The 21094-nt window shown below is 35.4% G+C and overlaps 1 protein-coding gene across 1 annotated transcript; it reads left to right on the forward strand.

Moving 5' to 3' along the window:
• The first annotated feature begins 1206 nt into the window (after positions 1–1206).
• On the forward strand, positions 1207–19502 carry LOC127877936 (uncharacterized). Its single transcript, XM_052424261.1, has 10 exons — positions 1207–1307; positions 5252–5319; positions 6483–6669; positions 7152–7258; positions 7534–7662; positions 15779–15967; positions 16518–16630; positions 17070–17199; positions 17484–17507; positions 19261–19502. Exons 2-10 carry the CDS (start codon positions 5271–5273, stop codon positions 19365–19367), a joined length of 1035 nt encoding a protein of 344 aa, XP_052280221.1. The 5' UTR covers positions 1207–1307; positions 5252–5270; the 3' UTR covers positions 19368–19502.
• The last annotated feature ends 1592 nt before the right edge of the window (positions 19503–21094 follow it).

A 21094-nucleotide genomic window follows, 5' to 3' on the forward strand; every position in this document is an offset into this window, starting at 1 on the left:
GGGATGAGTAGGATAGCTCCACTATATATATTTCATATATAATAGTCAAGCTAACAATAAGATTAACAACCCTAAGGAAGTGAAAGAATGCGTTGACTGGCCATGCGGGCTAGTTAGGCAGACGAGTCTGTGATAGTGCAGCAGTTGCATCCCAGCTAACTGCGTTTCCATATACGCCGACAAAACCAGAGTTTACAGCCACCAAGATCGTGCAAGTGGATCATGAACTAGACCACTTCGATATCTTTGAGAACTATAATCCATAACCAGCTATTAATACAGCCAGTTTGTGATAACTATTTCCCAGGTACCAGCCGCCAACATCAGTAATGTCAAGTGGTGTAGCGAGTAGTTCTATATTCACTTTGGATGGTGTTGTCTTCCCAGACCAAGGTGTTTTTGCAAAGCGATGCACCCCGTTTTGGGGTGATTTTGAGTTGCATACCTTGTTATATATATATATTTGATAGTGATTTTTTTTCAGAAAAGTTAATTTTCGTTATAATATGATTATTATCATTTAAAATGATGTTTTCACTATTTAACATCATAGCCACACGCTAACCACCTGTGGATTAAATATATGAGACGCTTTACTATTAAAATTGCGTTTGACTTAGAATATTACCTCTTGATTTTTGCTTCTGCGTCAACTTCAATAACATTGTATCCCAGTACACAGCGTTTGAATAAGAGGCCTAATATTTAATCGAATCAGTGCTTTTAGTCTAAATAAAGCAGAATTAGGATTGGCATTTGTTATACGTAAAACAATCAACATTATCACCACGTGTATTAAGATAAACTTTAGGACCTGTTTTGTTAACTTTGATTTGTGCCTACACTTTTTCTGTCTCTTTGGAAAGCGATCGTTATATTTGATGCGTTTTCTTGACAGGACTTTCTAGAAAATATTTAACAAACGGCCTTATTGGTATGGTTCGAGAAAATGACTTTTATTCTTTTTCATGCACATCTATGTGTTTTAAAAAATGATTTAGCTATCACATTCAACTTTAGTTGTCAACATTATACTGTTCATTCTTTAAAAACCAAAAGTTTATGAAAATAAATAATGATCGAGCTTAATCCACAATACCAATACGTTGTATTAGGTATTGATTTACTGTCTTTTGCAATCCGAATCATGTCAGTATTTGAAGCGTAGAGCCTTCGAGTAAGACGTGACGTGGCCACACGAAATTTTTTAAGGAACATTTCTTTGATACAAGCCGAAAGAGCATGTTAAAGATTTCTTGTTTGTGTTTTACTTTTTCAAATATTCAAACGGAGGTGAACGCTCGAAGGTACGTTTATTTGTTTACCTATAGTTTTGATGAAAGTTCTTACAACGACAGGTTACTCAAATCATGTTGAATCAATCAGTCTCTGGAGATTAACATATATCAACAATATAAACAATATTTTAACCCACTTGTTTAAGGCTTTACACACAGATTTAAATAAACGCAACCTCCTGATTTTCGACGCAAGCAAATTGAAATTGATTTATGTTTGACTTTTAAAGGATTCTTCTTGCGTCATTTTGACCCAATAAAATCCTGACCCAAAGGTCAACATAATTCATACTCATCACAAGTGATATGGTTATGACACTTTTATGCTACTAATTGACATCAGCACTGTGCAGTTTAAAGCTTAATGTATATTTAGGAATTAAGAGGTGCATTGCCATAATCTGTAAAAGAAATCATTTTGATTTGCTTGAAAACATGTTTTTTTAGTGAAGATCATTCGTTATTTTGTTTTTTTCCCAATCGATCTGCGTGCTGGGAAAGCATCGATTTTCACTAAAAAATCACTTTTATGTTTAAAAATTAAAAACTACTGCGATCGGGCGCGTTGGCGGCTTTAAATCAACTACAAATAAGCCCGAAAAAAATCGTCAATAATAAAATTAATAGCGAACTTAAATACGTGTATATGTTCTTTCTAACAATGCTTTCCTATGACAAACATTTTTATTTCTCTCACGCATTAAGCATAGAATGCTGTTTAAGAGAAGGTATGGTCATGCAAAACGTTGCTAGAGGTTTTACATTTAATGAGATAGACATTGGAATATTGTTTTGACTTAAACACCATCTATTTATTAAAGAAATACGTTTTACATTGTTAAGCATGTATACGAAATGAATAAAAAAACGCACACAAAATCTTTTTGTAGCTAAAAAAATGAAAGTTAACTCTCTGGTGAATTCATTTACGTCGAATAACAGCATGATTTGGAATTCACATAGGGGTATTAACTAATTAGATAAATTATCTGTACTTAAATTGTAAGAAGTATCTATAGGACATATAAACAAGGAAATTTCAAACCATAGATCGCTTTGTTTATCTTTTCAAACAATTTCTAAAGTTATTATCATTATCCAATTAACTTGCGACTGCTCAGCCTAATAGGTCAATATCGATCATTGTTTACGCCGATTTAGAAAACTGTCCTCTTTTGTTAAGGCATTCGAAATAAAAACTGACATGTCTTTTGGCTTAGTTTTCTTGTTTACCAAAAAGTTTATTTTAATTGAAAAATAAACAAAACCGTTTCTACAAGAAAAACTGCAAAGGCATATGTGTTTCTTCACTAAAATGTACTAACTTAACTATATATCTTGAATACATCAGGCGATAATACCAAATGAGACATAACGTAACCTTTATTATTACGGAAATTCTGTTCGAGTCTTTGCAAAATGAAATGTTAATATATATATATATATATATATATATATATATATATATATATATATATATATATATATATATGTATTGTTTATGTAAAGCATTTTATAGCATTACACAAAACCACATCATATAAATCATGATAATGTAACTCGATGACGTCAATGTAACGCCTCGGTTGACATTAATATTTCGAGGGTTGAATATGATATTGCAATTTTTTTTCTTGATGCTTAATTGCACTTCAGGTGTATTAAATATTTTACATTGGATAAATGCTGGTTATCATTTGTGCGATTTTGAGCTCAAAACGAGTTTGACATTTTGAAATGTCGCACGAGAGTTTTACTGATATTTTACATTAAAAAATCCAGTGAGGAATTATAAATGGACACAGGTATATACATACGCCTAATGGACTGCTGTACCCTTTGAAGGGCATATCCTCCAGCCATACACATTGACGAGGTAATTACATTTTTAAGTATATGGAATAGAAAAACATTCGGCGATTTCCTCAAAATTATCGAGCTAGAATAAATCATGCTAATAAAAAAACAAACTGTATATATCAAGATTATATGTCGAAAAGATTATTACAAAAGCAACCACTTCTAATATAAATAGAGTGCATCCAAAGATCTATCTATAAACTTGTTTATTGGTAATTCTTTTTTTATTCTATTAATTTCTATCTATTAATCATGAGCATACAACTATGTTTATGTTTTTCATTTATTTGTTGATAGGTTGATAGTTGATACTGTTTGTGTTGACATTTGGAATGTTTGTATTGCCATGATGTGTACCTTTAATTTGTGACATAAAAAAATCAAAGCGCTGAAGGTACTGAAGTTGTTCGCTATTGCATATTGAAAATGGTATAATGATAACCAGTTAATATTAAATAAAATTTGCGATCACCATTATATTGAATAAATATTGTGGGAATATCGAATACCTATCACACTAAGAATATAATGTCATGATGGAAATTCCCTTTTAAAATCTTTTGACACCATATAAAATTCAAAATAAACAATAAGATAATTGATGAAAATAAAAAATAAAAATAAATCTGCGAGCAGTACTTTTTACTCACTAATTAGGTAGTCATAAAGACAGCGCTGTTGACCCGTACTTTGTTGTTAATGCATTACTTGTGCATTAATTTTTACCCTAGTAGTTCACACGGTGTCAACCAGTCTCTGACCTTAACATCGGTAAAGAACACTCATGCGCTTTTTCGGCATAGCTGTTTTACCCAGCTTTTCACCTAAAATGACTTATACATAATGCCAGCAGGTTCGAATTAATACATTCGAATATGTTATAGGCTGATAAAAGAAAAATCCCCAGAAATTTGGCTGCATCACTGTGTCTGTGCACAGCGTAAAAAATGTAACACTGTTCAATGTACGCAATTCCGAACTACTTTCTGCATGTTCAAACGACAGATAAACACTAATTATGGCCCAGTGACAATTACGCGTTTAAATCCATCAACATTTCAGGGTCGGGGGAAGACATAATTGACTATCGATAAACACAGATTTGCTTTAAAGATGATTAAAAACACTACCGATATAGTATAGTGTCACGTCAAGAGGAAAATCGTTTCTTTGTCTAACCACAAATGTGTGTCGTACACGGTCATTACGTCTAAAAATTGTTCCTGAAGGCCTAAATAGGCTACCCTTATTTGTCAGTTTGCTGTATTTGCTTTTTTGAATTCAATTTTATATCGAAATGCATTGTGCCAAAATATACCATCTACAACTTGCAAAGAGTTTTAAAAAGTCCCGCGTCATGCGAAAATGGGTCTTATAAAATATGCGCCCATCATAGCTATAGCCCACCCAGCCTGCGCATGTCTTATTCTGTTCAGAAGATGCATAATGCGACCATAAAACATTGAGTGATTTTATAGCGAAAGCATCGCCTTTTTCTGAACATTTACCAAATATTAACGTTCTCTTTAACCTTGGTTTATTTTGTGTAAAAGGCAGAATGTCAAACACAAGTCGAAGTCGCTGAGTCCCGCTTTTGGCCGTATAAATAATATTTCAAACAAACCGTTGCCATAATGATTAATCAATAGTTTCCAAACACGTTTGGATCACATTTTAAGCATATCCGAAAACTACAATTTAAATGGAAATGCGGACAAGCTTTTTGAACCTCCCTTCAAATAAACCATACGGTCGAGAAAGGCTTCGATCGTGTTTCAAACTAAAGCAATGTATCCCGTTTGGCATGTGCTTGTTTTTTTGCGTATTTAGCTATCAAACGCCTATGAATACCCGAGAGACATGACGGTACGACATGCCGTTATAGACTAAAATTATAGAAAATAGAGTGTCGAATAACCTTAAAGAAGGAATAGTTTTTACTTATCTAAACAATGAGCAATTTCAAACACTTGTAAAGTACTATGTCTAGGGTCGTTTTTAACAAAACAATATGGCTGAGCATTTATTTGCGTTTTGTCAGACTTGAATTGTTGTTGTTTTAATGTAAGTGTCTTTCAATTTTCGATTTTTAGATATTACGAGTTTTGAAGAATGGAAAGACATTGGATTTTTGTCATTTTCATATTCATAAGTGGGAAAGGTAAGCTTACAATTAATTCTATTCTAAAAGAGATGCCAATCTAAATTGGATGATTAAACACATTAAATAATTTTAATATTGTTTTCTTACTATAAATAGTATATTCAATCAGTAGTTCTAAAATATTTGTTTGAAGAGAAATTGTATCATGGTATGATTAAAAAACAACGTAGTTTGTATAATTATAAAATCGAGATTTTATGTTTAATTCTTTTTCGATATAATGATTTCATCAGTATTTTAGTTTGTTGTATTATTAATATGTTTATCAACTTTACCAAATGTCATAATGGTACATTTTAAGCAGGTGTATTTACTTATTTAAGTTAAAGGATTGTGTGAAAAAAGCGATAGTATGACATACAGTTTTCAGTAGGATATTTGGATTTTTTTTAAACTGTTTTCGCATGTTGTATCATGTATTTAGCTGATTGTTGATCGATTTGAATATATTTGGAAATATTTTATGGCAACAATTACATATCAATATGCAAAACATTGCTACTATACCTGTTGAATATTAATTCCTAATCTTTGAGAAACATTATTATTTTATGTCAGTTGAATAAGGTCAGAAGCATATGCAGTAGCATGTCAGTTTGACTACATGCGTATATATTTGTTGAACAAAATGCTAAACAGATCCTGCAATCACTTTACCTGTTGGTGTATTCTATAACGAGGTTGCACTCGTCTCTATTTCGTGAAAATGTGCATACTTATTATATCGAGAAGCAATTTTCTGATTAAAGGGAAATTATTGAGGCCGTAATTTTAACCCGTGTATAAAAAAGGGTGTATGTGAACTATTTCAAAACTCTTATATATCTATAAAATCAAGCAAATTTAAGTAACATTTATACTTGAAAAAAAGACGGTAAATATAAAGACAAGAAAACCCGCCTATAATACGAACGTTATTAGAAACAAATGTCTTATTTTTTGCATCGCCTTTGAGTTTTTTGTTTTATATAGGTAATGGCAATTCAACATTTATACACGTACACGAGTTTTTCAAATCTAGTTGGGATTATTAACACTTAATGAAAGGCTGTTCACAGTAATACTTAATCTGAAACTTTAACTTTATTATTAAATAGTTTTTATTTACACTATTTTTGCATATTTGTTATTGTTATACCGTTTACACAAAAACTTTAAAGCAAGCGGCCAGTGCACGTTTCCATCGCCGTTTGCCGATAGCACGTGGCATGACTCGACACGTGGCCCCTTAGTATTTACCAACACGACGGTGACCGGATGGAAAATCGAACTCGGCACCGCCGCTACAACGACACTCAGCACGTGGCAGTGCTTGAACAACTCAGATCCCAGCAGGCTTGTGATGAAGTAAGTATGCGTCGATTTTATTTATAAAATGCATATACGTGGTAGAAGCCGACATTGGCAGCGATTTGAAGTGTTTCGCAAACAACGAGGAATGCAGTGCCTTTAATTAAAGCTTTTTGAGCTCTTTCGTTTGTTTCGTTCTATGTCCAACTATAATGTGTACATATTCTAATATAAACATTTCTTATCCAGAGATACCTTTTCTAAAACACACGATACATATTGTACTATGTGTTTCACAAAACAATTGTAAGGCAGTAATTTTATGATTTGTTTAGAGGATGTAACACATACATTGACACATAAACATGCATTTAATTCCATCAGATACATCGTCATACACTCGTTAGTTTCAGTTGACTGTACTTTTTCATTTAAGTATTTGTATTTATTGGCGTGTTTTTAACAGCTGAATCGCAATTAAAACCGGAATGCATGAAACACATATTTCCATTTCATTACGTTTTGTATTTACAATGTAGAGCCACGCAGACGTGGACGTTTTATAGCAAATCGGTGCACGTTTACGCCTGTTTGAAAATCACCGAGGTCACAGCTGGCGTTTCATACACGTACGTTCAACAAGCCAGTAAGTGCATTCCACATCTACATCGCCATTTATGAAACCAGGTCGACCGCAATTTTGTTTTACTGCCATCTTTGTATAAAATGTCTTTACCGCATTATTACTGTTTCAAATCATCAATCTCTATGTGTAATGGCTAGACTATTATTTAATCATATTTCGGTTGTTCCCGTATTATTGCGTATATTTTCGATTGAAACGGACGCAAACACATTTTGTTTTATATTCAAAAACATAATTTTGGGTATTATGCATGTTCTTCTTTTTTACTTTTACAGGACAAGAATTGAACGGCAGGCAGAACAGACTTAAGTTTACAGTCGACGGCACTCTAAAAAACATCGCTGACATCTGTGATGAAACAGCGGTCCTTCCTACGCTCGATTTTCACGTGCTGGTTAAATCTGGTAATGTCATTGGTCAACATAAACAAGTGAAACCCTCATATTTGCATTATGCTCTGATTTGTCTTTGATGAATTATTGTCCCCTACTGGTTTCACCGGAGGGGACCGATGGTTTGCGCTCTGTGCGTCTGTGAGTCTGTGAGTCTGTGAGTCTGCGAGTCTGTCACACTTTTCTGGATCCTGCGATAACTTTAAAAGTTCTTCATATTTTTTCATGAAACTTGAAACATGGATAGATGGCAATATGGATATTGTAGCGCCCAGCTCTATAGGGCTTGTAATTGTTATTTCATATCGTCAATATTAATGGAAAACAAGTCTGTTTGACGCTTTACTTTTTATTTCTCTGCCATTTAATGGCTTGTTATATAGCGTCAAAATTCAACTGTTACAGTTCTTAGCATAAAATGTTAACAAATAAACAATGTGTTTTAACGATTTGAGTGTCCACGTCGTCTTTTAAAAGGGTTACAGTCCACTAATAAATTAAGTGCAATGACACAGGCTTATTAAATATAAAATAGTAGCAAAAAGCGTAAAACAATTTACAATTAAATTAAATATGTTTCTTATTCTTATTCAGATTTATGAATAAAACGTACTTTAACAATGATCGTTTCCGTTACTTTAATATTTCGCTTAAGATGTTATGCGACAAGTGTTCAAAGTTATGAAAATTTTAAGTGTGTCCCTGAATAGTGAAAACCGCTCCTTTTATACCCATGGATGGGCAAAAACCCCAAACTGGACTAAGACCAAATAAAACCCACTTAAAACCCGTTTTTGTCCCATCCCCAAAAATGCCCAAATAATGACCAACAAAAAGAACGCTCAGTCCCAAAAATAACCCATTTATGGAACGCGCTCCATGGATACCAGAAGGAAACGGGCAGGAACAGTCGCCATATTGGAAATTGCTTACAATCTATCAAAATTACTTAAACAATCAATATTTGACAGTGAAACCTACTGAATTCATAATAGAGAATGACCTTTTCATGTTTTCTCCGCAAGTTACAATAGACCAGACGATGCAAATAAGGTAGAATTTAACCTACGTCCCAGCATTCAAGACAAAATGGTGGAACACATGTTTTCAAACATAAACTTACGGACAATAACATTGGATTTAAAGGGTAAAATACAGTGCTTCACAATAAACACTGAGCAGTTATCTGTATAATTATTAGTTTTATGGAAAACTTGAGCGAATAGCTTCGTATATTTAAAACACACGAAGAATCTTTATCAAACAACAAGTGTAAAATATGAAACGACAAAATCATTGGAAAAGTTAACACAATTCACTCTACATTTTGCCTAAATGATTGATTATACAATATGCTCATGAGGTAAAAATGTATTTGTGAGTTGTTACTATCAACAAAACAATGGAGCTGTGGACACTCAGATAAATTCGATAATGTGTAGCTCAGGAAATAAAGTAAACAGGTAAGTACATTAAACAAATTATGAATGTTACATGTAAGTGATATACATATGGTAAACTATTGAACAACAACAATGTGCGGGGCACATCATTACCCCCTCCTTTGAAAAAAAGGTTGGCACTCCGTTGCCAAAGTTCAAGTTCCATTTTTTAAATTTAAGTAAAATATCAAACTTAACACTTAAATAAACACAAATTGTCACTCAGTTAATGAAGTAAACACTTTAAACTGTCAGTCAAAAGTCACATTTTATTTCTTCCTGTTTGCTGAAGAAACCACACTTTTCAGCATTGGGGCCCGTGGAGGTGGCATCTCAACTTTCCGTTCCAAGGATGTTACCTTGCGCTCAATCCGTCTGACATCATTCTGCACCTCTTTCATGACCGTTACGAGGTTCGACAGCAATTCGTTAGTTCGCTCACTGTTCTCCACTGATTTTCCCAATGCGGTGAGTATGATCTGAGAAGCTTCACCAATGGCTTTTGCCACAACATTGCTTGGGTCTTCTAGGATTGTTTCATCGCTAGAAGTCTCTTCTACCCTGACTCTTTTGCAGGGTACTTCGTTCGTTAATCCCCTGAAAAAGTGGGTCAGCCCGGTCACTTTCAGGCAGAAGCTCCGCCAACATGTTTTCATCCATAAGTGGTGTGGCGTCATTGTAACAGTTGCTGGACGTATGACCAGATGGTATGCCGATTTTGGCAGGACTTGCCAAAAAGTCCAGGTAAGGCACCACCCCACTAACTTCTGCAGCCTTGCCCAGAAAACCCATGGTAGAGACCTTTCTTTGAGCCTGTGTTTGGCCTACTCTGACACGTGTGGCGTTGAAACCTTGACTTGTTGGAGTCACGCGTCGAAATGACTGCAGGGTTGAAAGTGCTGCAGGTTCTGGAGCAGCAGGAGTGGTGGAATCGAGAAACCGTGCACCTTGACCAGTTGGAATCACTCGTCGAAATGGCTGAAGAGTTGCGAGTGCTGCAGGTTCTGGAGCAGAGGGAGTGGTGGCATTGTCTAGAAGCCATGCTGGCAGCACATCCTCCTCCTGAGGCTCGAAGAGGCCGTCTTCGTCACATCCTGCATTCCCTGTTGTTGGTGACTCGGACATGATGGAACACCCATATAAACCTAGTACAGGCTCCATGTCTTTCTGGCTCACCCAGTATGGGTTCTCAGAACGTTGCAATACCCGGTCTAAACTGATTCTGCCTTGCCGGTCGGCTACCTCTGCAAGATGTCGTTTGTAGTTTTTCAAATGGTCGACCAGAGTCTTCTTGTCGTTGCACCTGAAGCTGCATAGACTGCAACTAAATGGCACCCGGTCAAATACTACATGGTGCTTAAGGATGTGGCCCATTAGTCGCCCCTTACGATCTTCTTTACCACAATGTTTGCATCGCCAGGACTTCCTTTTGTCTGTCTGCGTTTCCATTATCTGCCCCTGGAAAATATAATTTTCACCTAACCATCAACAAGCGTCATGTAAACTGTGTCACTGCACTTTGAATTGCCTGTCACTTCCTGCTTTCCAGAGGTATGTTATAACTCAACCGTCCTGTTAGTAAATTTCGTGCGAAAATATATTCTGTGATATTTACAGTCTGTGATACTATTAACTTGCTGTCTGTGATATTCATTGTCTGTGATACTATGTGATATTCACTGTCTGTGATATACACTGTCTGTGATATTAATTAACTGTGATATTTATAGTTCACTGTGATATTCCCTATCTGTGATACAAATGTTATTTAAATAGTTAACTGTGATATTTAAGTTTTAGAAATTTAGAAAAATAAGCAAGGTATCATAAAATTGCATATTATTTAAATATTTGAGGAACAGTTAATTTCTACAAAACAAATTACACTGGCGCAAGTTTATGCTCTTTCTTGTTTCTTTTGAATTTTATTTAACTTTTTTAACACACTTTGTATCCACTTGGGTTTTTCCCGTCCACGATACCTCTTGAGTTTATCATGGTGAACCAGTCTTACTTGGCCTTCCGGATTTAATTGAATAATGAAATTTACATTTGAACGTTTCTCCACTATGACAAATGGCCCTTCATGGGTTTTTTCAAACTTAGGATTTACTCCTACTTGCCTGGTGTCATGTATACACCACACAATATCTCCCTTTTTAAATTTATTAAATGATAATTTAACTTCATATGTTTCTTTATTTCTAGAAGAACTTGAATTCAACTGTCTTAGCGATATCGACACTTTTCTCGCCACCCCATGTGCCTTCAACACTCGTGTCTGGAACTTCTGTGCGTCTTGTCTGGTACTGTCTGCTGAACCAGATGCTGTGTTTGCCATCTTTGACCCAAAGAGAAGAAAGACCACCATCTTTAAAAAGACCGTCAACACCATAACAATCAATGATAGGTTGTATAGTGCCCAATTCCTTTTCACTGGTACAATTTGACTCGCCCGTAGTGAAATACTCTCCTGTATAACGTTCTTTTGAAGTAAGTCACCTTGCCCTTTCTTTTCCTTCCCTACATATCCTAAAGAAAATCGCCCTGAGCATTGCTTTATTTGGGCATCATTACCCCTTTCAATGGTTTGTTCTGCATGATGGGTCAGATTGCTGTTTTGCTTGCCTATTGTAAAAGGGTTTGATAATTTAACCAGGAAATCAGCTACCACATGTCCTTCACTTTTAGGTTTAACAACAGTTGATTGTTCGAATGATGAGTCTTGGCTTTCAACAAATATGTCCACCAAAGCCTCTGAGAGCGCTGGAACTGTAACATCCTCCGCAACTGTAACCTTCCTCAGCCTTTTGCCTTCTTGCACCAATGGGATCTCTCTCCCTCTTAAACTAATAACATTCTTGCTAAGGAAGATATCTGCTTGCTCCCCATTACCTCCAGCCAGTACATCCAACCCTAACAGTACTTGATCCTCAATGTCAGCTACCACTGCTTCTTTGGTCACCTCAACAGGGCCTAAAGTCATACTAAATATGCCTATTCCCCTGTCCCTGATAGGTGAACCTCCAGCACCTTGCAGCTTGACTGACCCTTTCAAGACTGGTTTGTCCTCTGGACTTAGTTGGTCGTATACTCGACTGGAAACTACTGTTCTAGATGCACCTGTGTCGGCCGTGAAAGTCACTGGCGTTTTACCAATCAGGCCTTTGATGTAAATGCCAGTACTCAACACCTTTCCATCTTTCACTCCTAAACAGGCTGCATCCGCCTTTACCTCGCTGACCTCGGTTCGCTTTTCGTTGCCCTCAACACTGTTTTTAACTTCTTCTAACAGGACCTCCCTCTGGGCTCGAGAGAAGCCCCTGCATGTTTAAAGCCGGTTGCTCCTTTCTTGGTTGGCTCCATGTTCTTTTAGGACAATCTCTGGCGTAATGTCCTATGTCATGACACGCAAAACACTCTACATCTCTCTTAAATGTTGACCTTTTCCTGTCTTTGGCTTGCTGTGCTTCCTCTAGCTTCTCAATCCTTTTGAGAAGTTTGGCTATCAGTTCATTCTGGTTAATTGTTTCGTCCTTTTTAAAGGGTTGATGTCTGGGATTCTGTGTTTGTTGACCACTGTTTGACTCTGTCTGTTTAAAGGGTATTCTATTCACTGGCTCTTGGTATTCGCTGTCACTGTCTTCAAGTCCATCTTCAGTCGTGGCTACTGTTCTCAGAGAATGCTTGTTGCTTCTATCAGATCGGCAAGCATTCTTCGTCTGGATCATGTTGACCACATGAAATACAGCTTCGATTATATCTCTAGGTTCTTTGTGGAACTCCACCGTGAACTTAGCCTCTTGATCGAGCAGCCCGTCAAGAAATCTTCTAACAAGGTCTTCGTCCCTTGTCAAACGATCCCTATACCCGTGTGCCTTGTCATACAATTTCTTCAGTTCAGCGGCGTATTCCTCGGCGGTTTCACCGTGTCGTTGGCTTCTTCGATTGAATTTGGCGGCGAATGACCTAGGCGTTTCAATCACCCGGTAACGGCTTGTTATTTCTCTTGTCAATCTTTCATAGTCTGAAAGTATTCTTGATGGTAGCTGTGTGAACACAAATTCGCTTGCTTGACCTTCAAGCCTTGGTAACAGATTGTCAAGCTTGTCCTCCTCCTCCCAGCCATACCGTCTTGCTACGTCCTCAAATTTAGAGTGCCATACATTCCAGTCCTCTTTTCCCGTCAATGGAGGTATCTTTGGTAATGGTACGTTGTTTCTTCTGCTTTGCTGTCTCGCTCTAAACTGGTAATCTCTCCTATTGTCGCCTAATGGTATGTTAACCAGGTCTTGTCTATCGTTGAATTGACAGTTGTTGAGGTCTTGGTCCCTATTGCCATCTCTTCTGTACGACTGTGCATGACTGTCACCACTTTCCTCAGTACCGTATCCCAAATCTCTCAGTTGTGGACCATGGCTGTCATGCCTTTGCTGCTTTAATTGTCTTAACTCTTGAACAACTGTTTGCAAAATACTGGCCACATCATTTGTTGTAAAAGGGTTGGCTTCCTCAGCGCTGTGCTCCATGTTTGTTCCACTGCGAGGTAATTTTCCACCTGTTTCAGTTCCCGTAGCAGCTTCGTCATCAGATATGTTTCCGTTGTCATCATTTTCGGTTGACGAATTACCAGTTAAAAAGCCTGGTCTTAGTGTTATTTCACCCTCACTATCTATTGAGTTATTTGCCATAATTAAACAGAATGTTTAAATCGACAACAAATCATATTTTTCAAGTTATTTCTTTCAAATTTACTAAATAAAGTCAATAAGACTTTTCCAAACTTTACGCCAAGTGTTAACTGTCATTTTATTTGATGTCACTATGTGTAGGTTCAGATCACTGAATATTTATTTATTATAAAGATTCCACTTCCAAGACACCATAATGTAGCGCCCAGCTCTATAGGGCTTGTAATTGTTATTTCATATCGTCAATATAAATGGAAAACAAGTCTGTTTGACGCTTTACTTTTTATTTCTCTGCCATTTAATGGCTTGTTATATAGCGTCAAAATTCAACTGTTACAGTTCTTAGCATAAAATGTTAACAAATAAACAATGTGTTTTAACGATTTGAGTGTCCACGTCGTCTTTTAAAAGGGTTACAGTCCACTAATAAATTAAGTGCAATGACACAGGCTTATTAAATATAAAATAGTAGCAAAAAGCGTAAAACAATTTATAATTAAATTAAATATGTTTCTTATTCTTATTCAGATTTATCAATAAAACGTACTTTAACAATGATCGTTTCCGTTACTTTAATATTTCGCTTAAGATGTTATGCGACAAGTGTTCAAAGTTATGAAAATTTTAAGTGTGTCCCTGAATAGTGAAAACCGCTCCTTTTATACCCATGGATGGGCAAAAACCCCAAACTGGACTAAGACCAAATAAAACCCACTTAAAACCCGTTTTTGTCCCATCCCCAAAAATGCCCAAATAATGACCAACAAAAAGAACGCTCAGTCCCAAAAATAACCCATTTATGGAACGCGCTCCATGGATACCAGAAGGAAACGGACAGGAACAGTCGCCATATTGGAAATTGCTTACAATCTATCAAAATTACTTAAACAATCAATATTTGACAGTGAAACCTACTGAATTCATAATAGAGAATGATCTTTTCATGTTTTCTCCGCAAGTTACAATAGACCAGACGATGCAAATAAGGTAGAATTTAACCTACGTCCCAGCATTCAAGACAAAATGGTGGAACACATGTTTGCAAACATAAACTTACGGACAATAACATTGGATTTAAAGGGTAAAATACAGTGCTTCACAATAAACACTGAGCAGTTATCTGTATAATTATTAGTTTTATGGAAAACTTGAGCGAATAGCGTCGTATATTTAAAACACACGAAGAATCTTTATCAAACAACAAGTGTAAAATATGAAACGACAAAATCATTGGAAAAGTTAACACAATTCACTCTACATTTTGCCTAAATGATTGATTATACAATATGCTCATGAGGTAAAAATGTATTTGTGAGTTGTTACTATCAACAAAACAATGGAGCTGTGGACACTCAGATAAATTCGATAATGTGTAGCTCAGGAAATAAAGTAAACAGGTAAGTACATTAAACAAATTATGAATGTTACATGTAAATGATATACATATGATAAACTATTGAACAACAACAATGTGCGGGGCACATCAATATTATGCACGTTACTTTATTGTGCTCCTACGTCAAAAAATCTGGTTGCTATGGCAACAAATAGACTAGAAATACTGCTGAAAATGGTGGTTTTCTGGATCCTGCGATAACTTAAAAGTTCTTTATATTTTTTCACGAAACTTGCAACATGGATAGATTGCAATATGAACATTATACACGTCATTTCATTTTTTCTCTACGTCAAAAATTGTAGTTGTTATGGTAACCCCCCCAAAATAAAATTCTGAAAATGGTGGAATTTCTGACAATGGTGGAGCCGGTAGGGGACCTTATTGCTTGACATTAACCTTGTTCTACATGTTTTCTTTTGTATGAAATGCAATGGTATGTTAATGGAAATTAGCTATTGGTATGTTAAATACTTAGTGTAATAAAATATTTTTAAATGCATGTTGCGAAACATGTCTACACATCGTGTAATTACTTGCGCAGACTGTAAATGAAATATTTATTAGATATACATGTCAATATGTTTGCCGACTTTCAGGGTCCGAGGCGGCTGCAGCGATTACGGTACCCGACCGGTTCCTGTTCTCGGCAGACTATGATTATATTGCTACCAATTTAATAGTGAGCTGTAACGCAACGAACGACACTTTTGACATGTGCACCAACACATCGGCTCTGGCCATCACGTACTCGGGGTCTACGTGCACGCAGAAAATAGCATACTCAGGTACACTGTGCATACATTGGCGTATCGCAATAGGATTTAATCCGCGCCTACGTAGATTGGCGTTCTATCAGCGTCATGGTGAACTAGAGTTTTGTAGTGAATATATGTCGTCCGTAGAATAATAAGTAATAACAGCTTGCTTTGGAAGTAGTTAAAAAATATGTTTGCTAAATACAATATTGGTGTTTTTTTAATTGTTCTGACGTTTTTGCAAACATTAATTAATCAATTGTATGGGAAATACTCCAACTTAAACTCATTCTTGTGATACTCGTTATTAATTTATATTTTTAATTTTGTATTTTCACGACAATGTTTTAATTTATTTCCTTAGACCTCATTGTTGTAGGTATGTTCTTTCGATACTATTGTATGTTGTTTCCCTCTAAACCCTTAATGCCCGATATACGAAACGAGTGCGTTGGGATTCCCTTGGCGCAATGCACCTGCGATGGGACACAGTTGGCAAATTGTCTCAAACATGGTTGCTTGGTTCTGAAAAGATTTGTTATTTGCAAATTTTAATTAATTTTCATTTATTGCATTTTAGCTGGCGGTGCCTTTTACAGCGTTGTTAAGATGAGCATGTCGTCCTACGACTGTGTTGTCTTCTACAACAGGGACGCCACTCTCACTGGGTCGTACACTCGATTTACTTGCATCGTAAGTTTAGAAACATTATCTGATATGTTATCTGTAATCGCGTAATTGAATGGAATGATATAAATATGCTGCTGCTGCTGCTCCTCCTGCTGCTGCTGTTGATATTGATCATGGTCATGATCATCATCAGCAGCAGCAGGAGCAGCAGCAGCAGCAACAGGAGCAGCAGCAGCAGCAGCGGAGACCTATATTGTATTCATAATATTGAGAAATAGTAGCAGCATTACTGGAAATAACAATTAATGCAGTGATAATAATTTGTATATATATATTATATTATATTATATATTATATATTAGTTGAAAACGCACATAATCGAATAAAAGAAGCGTTATAGGCAAACAATTAATATTTTAACAATAATAATCGTATTGTTCGTTCTCGTTCAATGTATGCTTGTATATTTATGTTTATCAAAGGATAAATCATATGTGTTTAGTGTTCCAACGGAACAGTAGCGTCCGTTGCGCCTAGTAACTGCACAATAAATCAAACGCCGACGGAGTTTCCGACAGAAGCAGATATGATGACAGCCAAGGGTCACAAACTAGACTTTAAAAAAGTCCATAGTAAGAATCTCTGTTTTTCGATTTTATAAACAAGCTTACATAGCCATTTAATTCATGTAGAGATCCAATCATTTTCATTATCTAGACATAAAGGTTGAACAGGATAGAACGAAATGGACTCATATTTAAAATATTAACTCAAAATTCAAAAAAGTGCAAAATATATCACAATTATCATGGTATCTCATTTGAGATTTGTATTTCCATAGTTAATGTATTTATAACAACATACTTATGTTATATGAACATGTCTATATAACGATGTTTGTTTCTGTCTATTTCAGCCTCGTGTTCAAAGACAACACCAAGTTAGTATTGTATTATATTTCATTTTTTATCAAGTCGAGTCCGGGAAAGGCCATATTGTCACCATGACTACTACAATTGTGTTATTTCCATTACCATAACAGCCATAATGTCACATTAGTTCATGAAGTCATCTAAGTTAAAATATTGGACAATTACTTGGCCTTTCTTGGATTCCATATATATATATATATATAATAAAATATAGTAATGACAGAAACTAGCGATTCGTAACAAAATACAAAAGTATTGCAACATTTAGCACACAATAGTTCAAAACCTTGTTTCAATGAATATGTAAGTTTTGAGGAAAAAAATAGTGCACATTTCTAAATGGGTTGTCTAAGAAAAGTTTATGTTCTTTCTCGTATTTATGACTGGGTGAGTTAAAAAGTAAACATATACAAATCACATAATTATAATGTAGATGAGCGTATACATGCAGTTGTATAATTAAGATATGAAACTGATTGGAAAACATTGTATTTATTATATTAAGACTGATATAACCTTGTGTATGTATTACACTCAATAATGGCATATACTTGAATTCCAAATACTTTTATGCTCAAATGTGTTTTAATTAATAAGTTATTTTTCAAATTCAAGTTTTTGATATGAGAAATTTAAATAGCTCGTAAAGCTCTGTTTTCTGTTAAGACTTACAACGATGTACATACTTAATATATTGAATTTACATTATGAAAATTGTTTGATTATAATCTTTAAGTGTTTGAATTGTGCCATTATGATCTTTGTCGAAGTTTATGTAATCCGTCTGCTTTTAATGTTTGATGTTTAATGTCCAGCGTTTTACTCAAGAAGATGAGCTTGAACCAAGCTATGAAATCATACCTAAACTAAAATTAACAAACATTGTACAAACACAATACAAATAATTTACATGTAATATCTTATTTGAATTTAAAATGTAAATGATCAAAATTTCATTTAAGCACTATTACTTTAAAGCGGGTATATACGATTTTTTATATGTGTTTAATTGTAATATATTGATAAAATATGTTACAATAACATTAAATGGGAAAGAAAAATTGTACATTAAAGCCGAATTTCATAAAATGCAGCAAAGACAAATTAGCGCCCCGAGCCGATTGTGACGTACATATTTTCCTACAATAACCGAAGCATTCGTCTTTGTATTAGGATCGGAGTTAGTGTTCGTGTGTCGTATGAATAGATATCGTTGCGGGAATTCAAATAAACCGTTAAACTAAGTTTAGATTCACATCGTACACGTATGGTATACATGCTGGCGAATTCGGCTGTACAGCCGTTTTCAATTTCAGAATTAAATATCTGGCTTATTTCGCATTTTTCGACACATGTTCTTCTAAACTTTTATTTTAATTTATATTGATATATATATATATATATATATATATATATATATATATATATATATATATATATATATATATATATATATATATATAAAATAATTTTTACACATTTTATATAAAATCATAAATATTTGACAAAATCGTATTTACCCGCTTTAAATCATATTTTTAAAAATTGTTCCAAAATTCATTCAATTTTTTAATAACTGATCAAGTATTGTTTAAACATCTTGTTAAGGGTAAGATAATCTTTTGAAGTCCAATATGATTCTTTAGATCTTTTGTTCTTAGTCGGGGTCGTCTATAGTAGGATAACTCCAAATTTAAGGCAACTTATCACGTGTCTTCTCTGATTTAATCACCAATCTCAGCCGCAACACTTCCAATTCAGGTGCCATCACCACAACCACCCCCTCGAGCAAAGCAGGCGCCATTGCTGGCGGTGTCGTAGAAGCGGTCGTCGTCTTTTCCATCGTCGTCTTTGCCCTGATCATCTGAATATCTTCAATTGTTCATCTGGTTTCAAAATGAATGTCTATGTTGATCGTATAGTGTTATATATATATATATATAACAAAGTCTCTATAGGCCTTGTATTATTTAACCAAAAACGATGTTTATTTTATGCCGAAGCTTTCGTCCTCACGGTCTTCATCAGCGGCCATTTTTTATTTCAATATGTTTTATTTATGTACGGATATGACGTTATGCATATCCGGCGTCAACGTTGATTACGCGCATTTTTATGACTGTTTATTCCTGCACGTTAATACCATATGGCCTGTATGTCCCTATTTTTGCCTTCCACAATTGCTCCATGGTTTTGCGGTTCTCGTCCGACCCGTTGAGTTTTTCGAGTCTAATTGTTTGGAAATCATCCATGGAGTGTACGTCTGTGTAGAAATGTTCAGCTACAGGGTCACTGTGCTGTGTGCGAATACGCGACAGATTGAATAGATGTCTCTGGTACAGAGTTCCGCCGGTCTCTCCCACATACACGAACCTGCGACAGCGACGACAGTTGACCGCGTACACAACATTGGATGATTTGCAATCAACATTGTTCCTCACGCTGTACTTCCTGCCGCTGGGATCTGTGAAATAGTCCGCCTTTATGATGTACGGGCAAATGGCGCATCTCTGCGCCCCGTTGGGCCCGCTCATATATATATATAAAAGTTAATTCACAAGTTCAATATATGCATTAATAAAAGAACGAAATGAAACGTTTTACGAAATTCCAAACAGTATAATCCAAATTGTCACTGCTCTCCCCTGACGCAACTTAGGATATCCAGCAGTCTACTCGAGGGAATAGCGCGCTTGATTAATTTCGTTCGGGTTTTTATACCGACTGATCACATTTTACGACAACGTGAGTATTAAACAGCTGGTGTTAGATATAAAACAGTGCTTTTAATTATCTTGTCAAATTGTTTCTTTATTGGTTTTAGTTGTAAACAAAATGTTTGATCATCTTGTTTGATTTTTCAAAATTCGCCTCCCAACCCTTTTTTCAGGCACTTCGTGAATAATTAATATCGTAATTAAAATGCTTTGCCCGGTAAACAATAATATGCTCAGTGCATTCGCGCAGGCTTAAAGTTCACATTGAACTAACATAAATAGTCCAAAAGTTCAGCTGACCTATTTGCTTAGTCAGCTGTCTAGTTCGCTGCATGAACAAAAGTGTTACATACGCCCCTTTCCAAAAATAAAAATAATTAAAACCCTATAATTATTTTTTCCTATGTAAATGTATTGAACTTGTACGTTTAAACCTATTTGTATTTTTATACGAGTGTTCGCCAAGAGAGAAAAAGCGTCAAGAGTGCGCAATATATATAACCATCACCACAAAAGAAACAACATACATATTCGCACTAAATAAGTCCGCTCCAAAACATTAAAATAGTGTCTGGGAACACTTCTATTTCATAACACATTAAATAAAATTCGAACGTGCTAGTCAGTCTTGTATGTCGGTGAAATGCAATTCATCCCAATGGCGAAGAAATACGTATTGTAGTGATGTCAGCCTCAGTCCTTGTTAATGATGTTCTACGGTAATTGCATTTCATGCTCCAAAGTGCATGTGTCTCATTAAGTTCCCTCAAGATTATGAAAAGATACATGGAATATATTTAATGAACATTACATTCTGGCTCGCAACATTAGGACACAAAGAAATATAATTCAACAGTCTCTTATTAAAATTAGGTGAT

The sequence above is a fragment of the Dreissena polymorpha genome, chromosome 4, assembly GCF_020536995.1.
Source record: "Dreissena polymorpha isolate Duluth1 chromosome 4, UMN_Dpol_1.0, whole genome shotgun sequence".
In the NCBI taxonomy this organism is placed as follows: Eukaryota; Metazoa; Mollusca; class Bivalvia; order Myida; family Dreissenidae; genus Dreissena; species Dreissena polymorpha.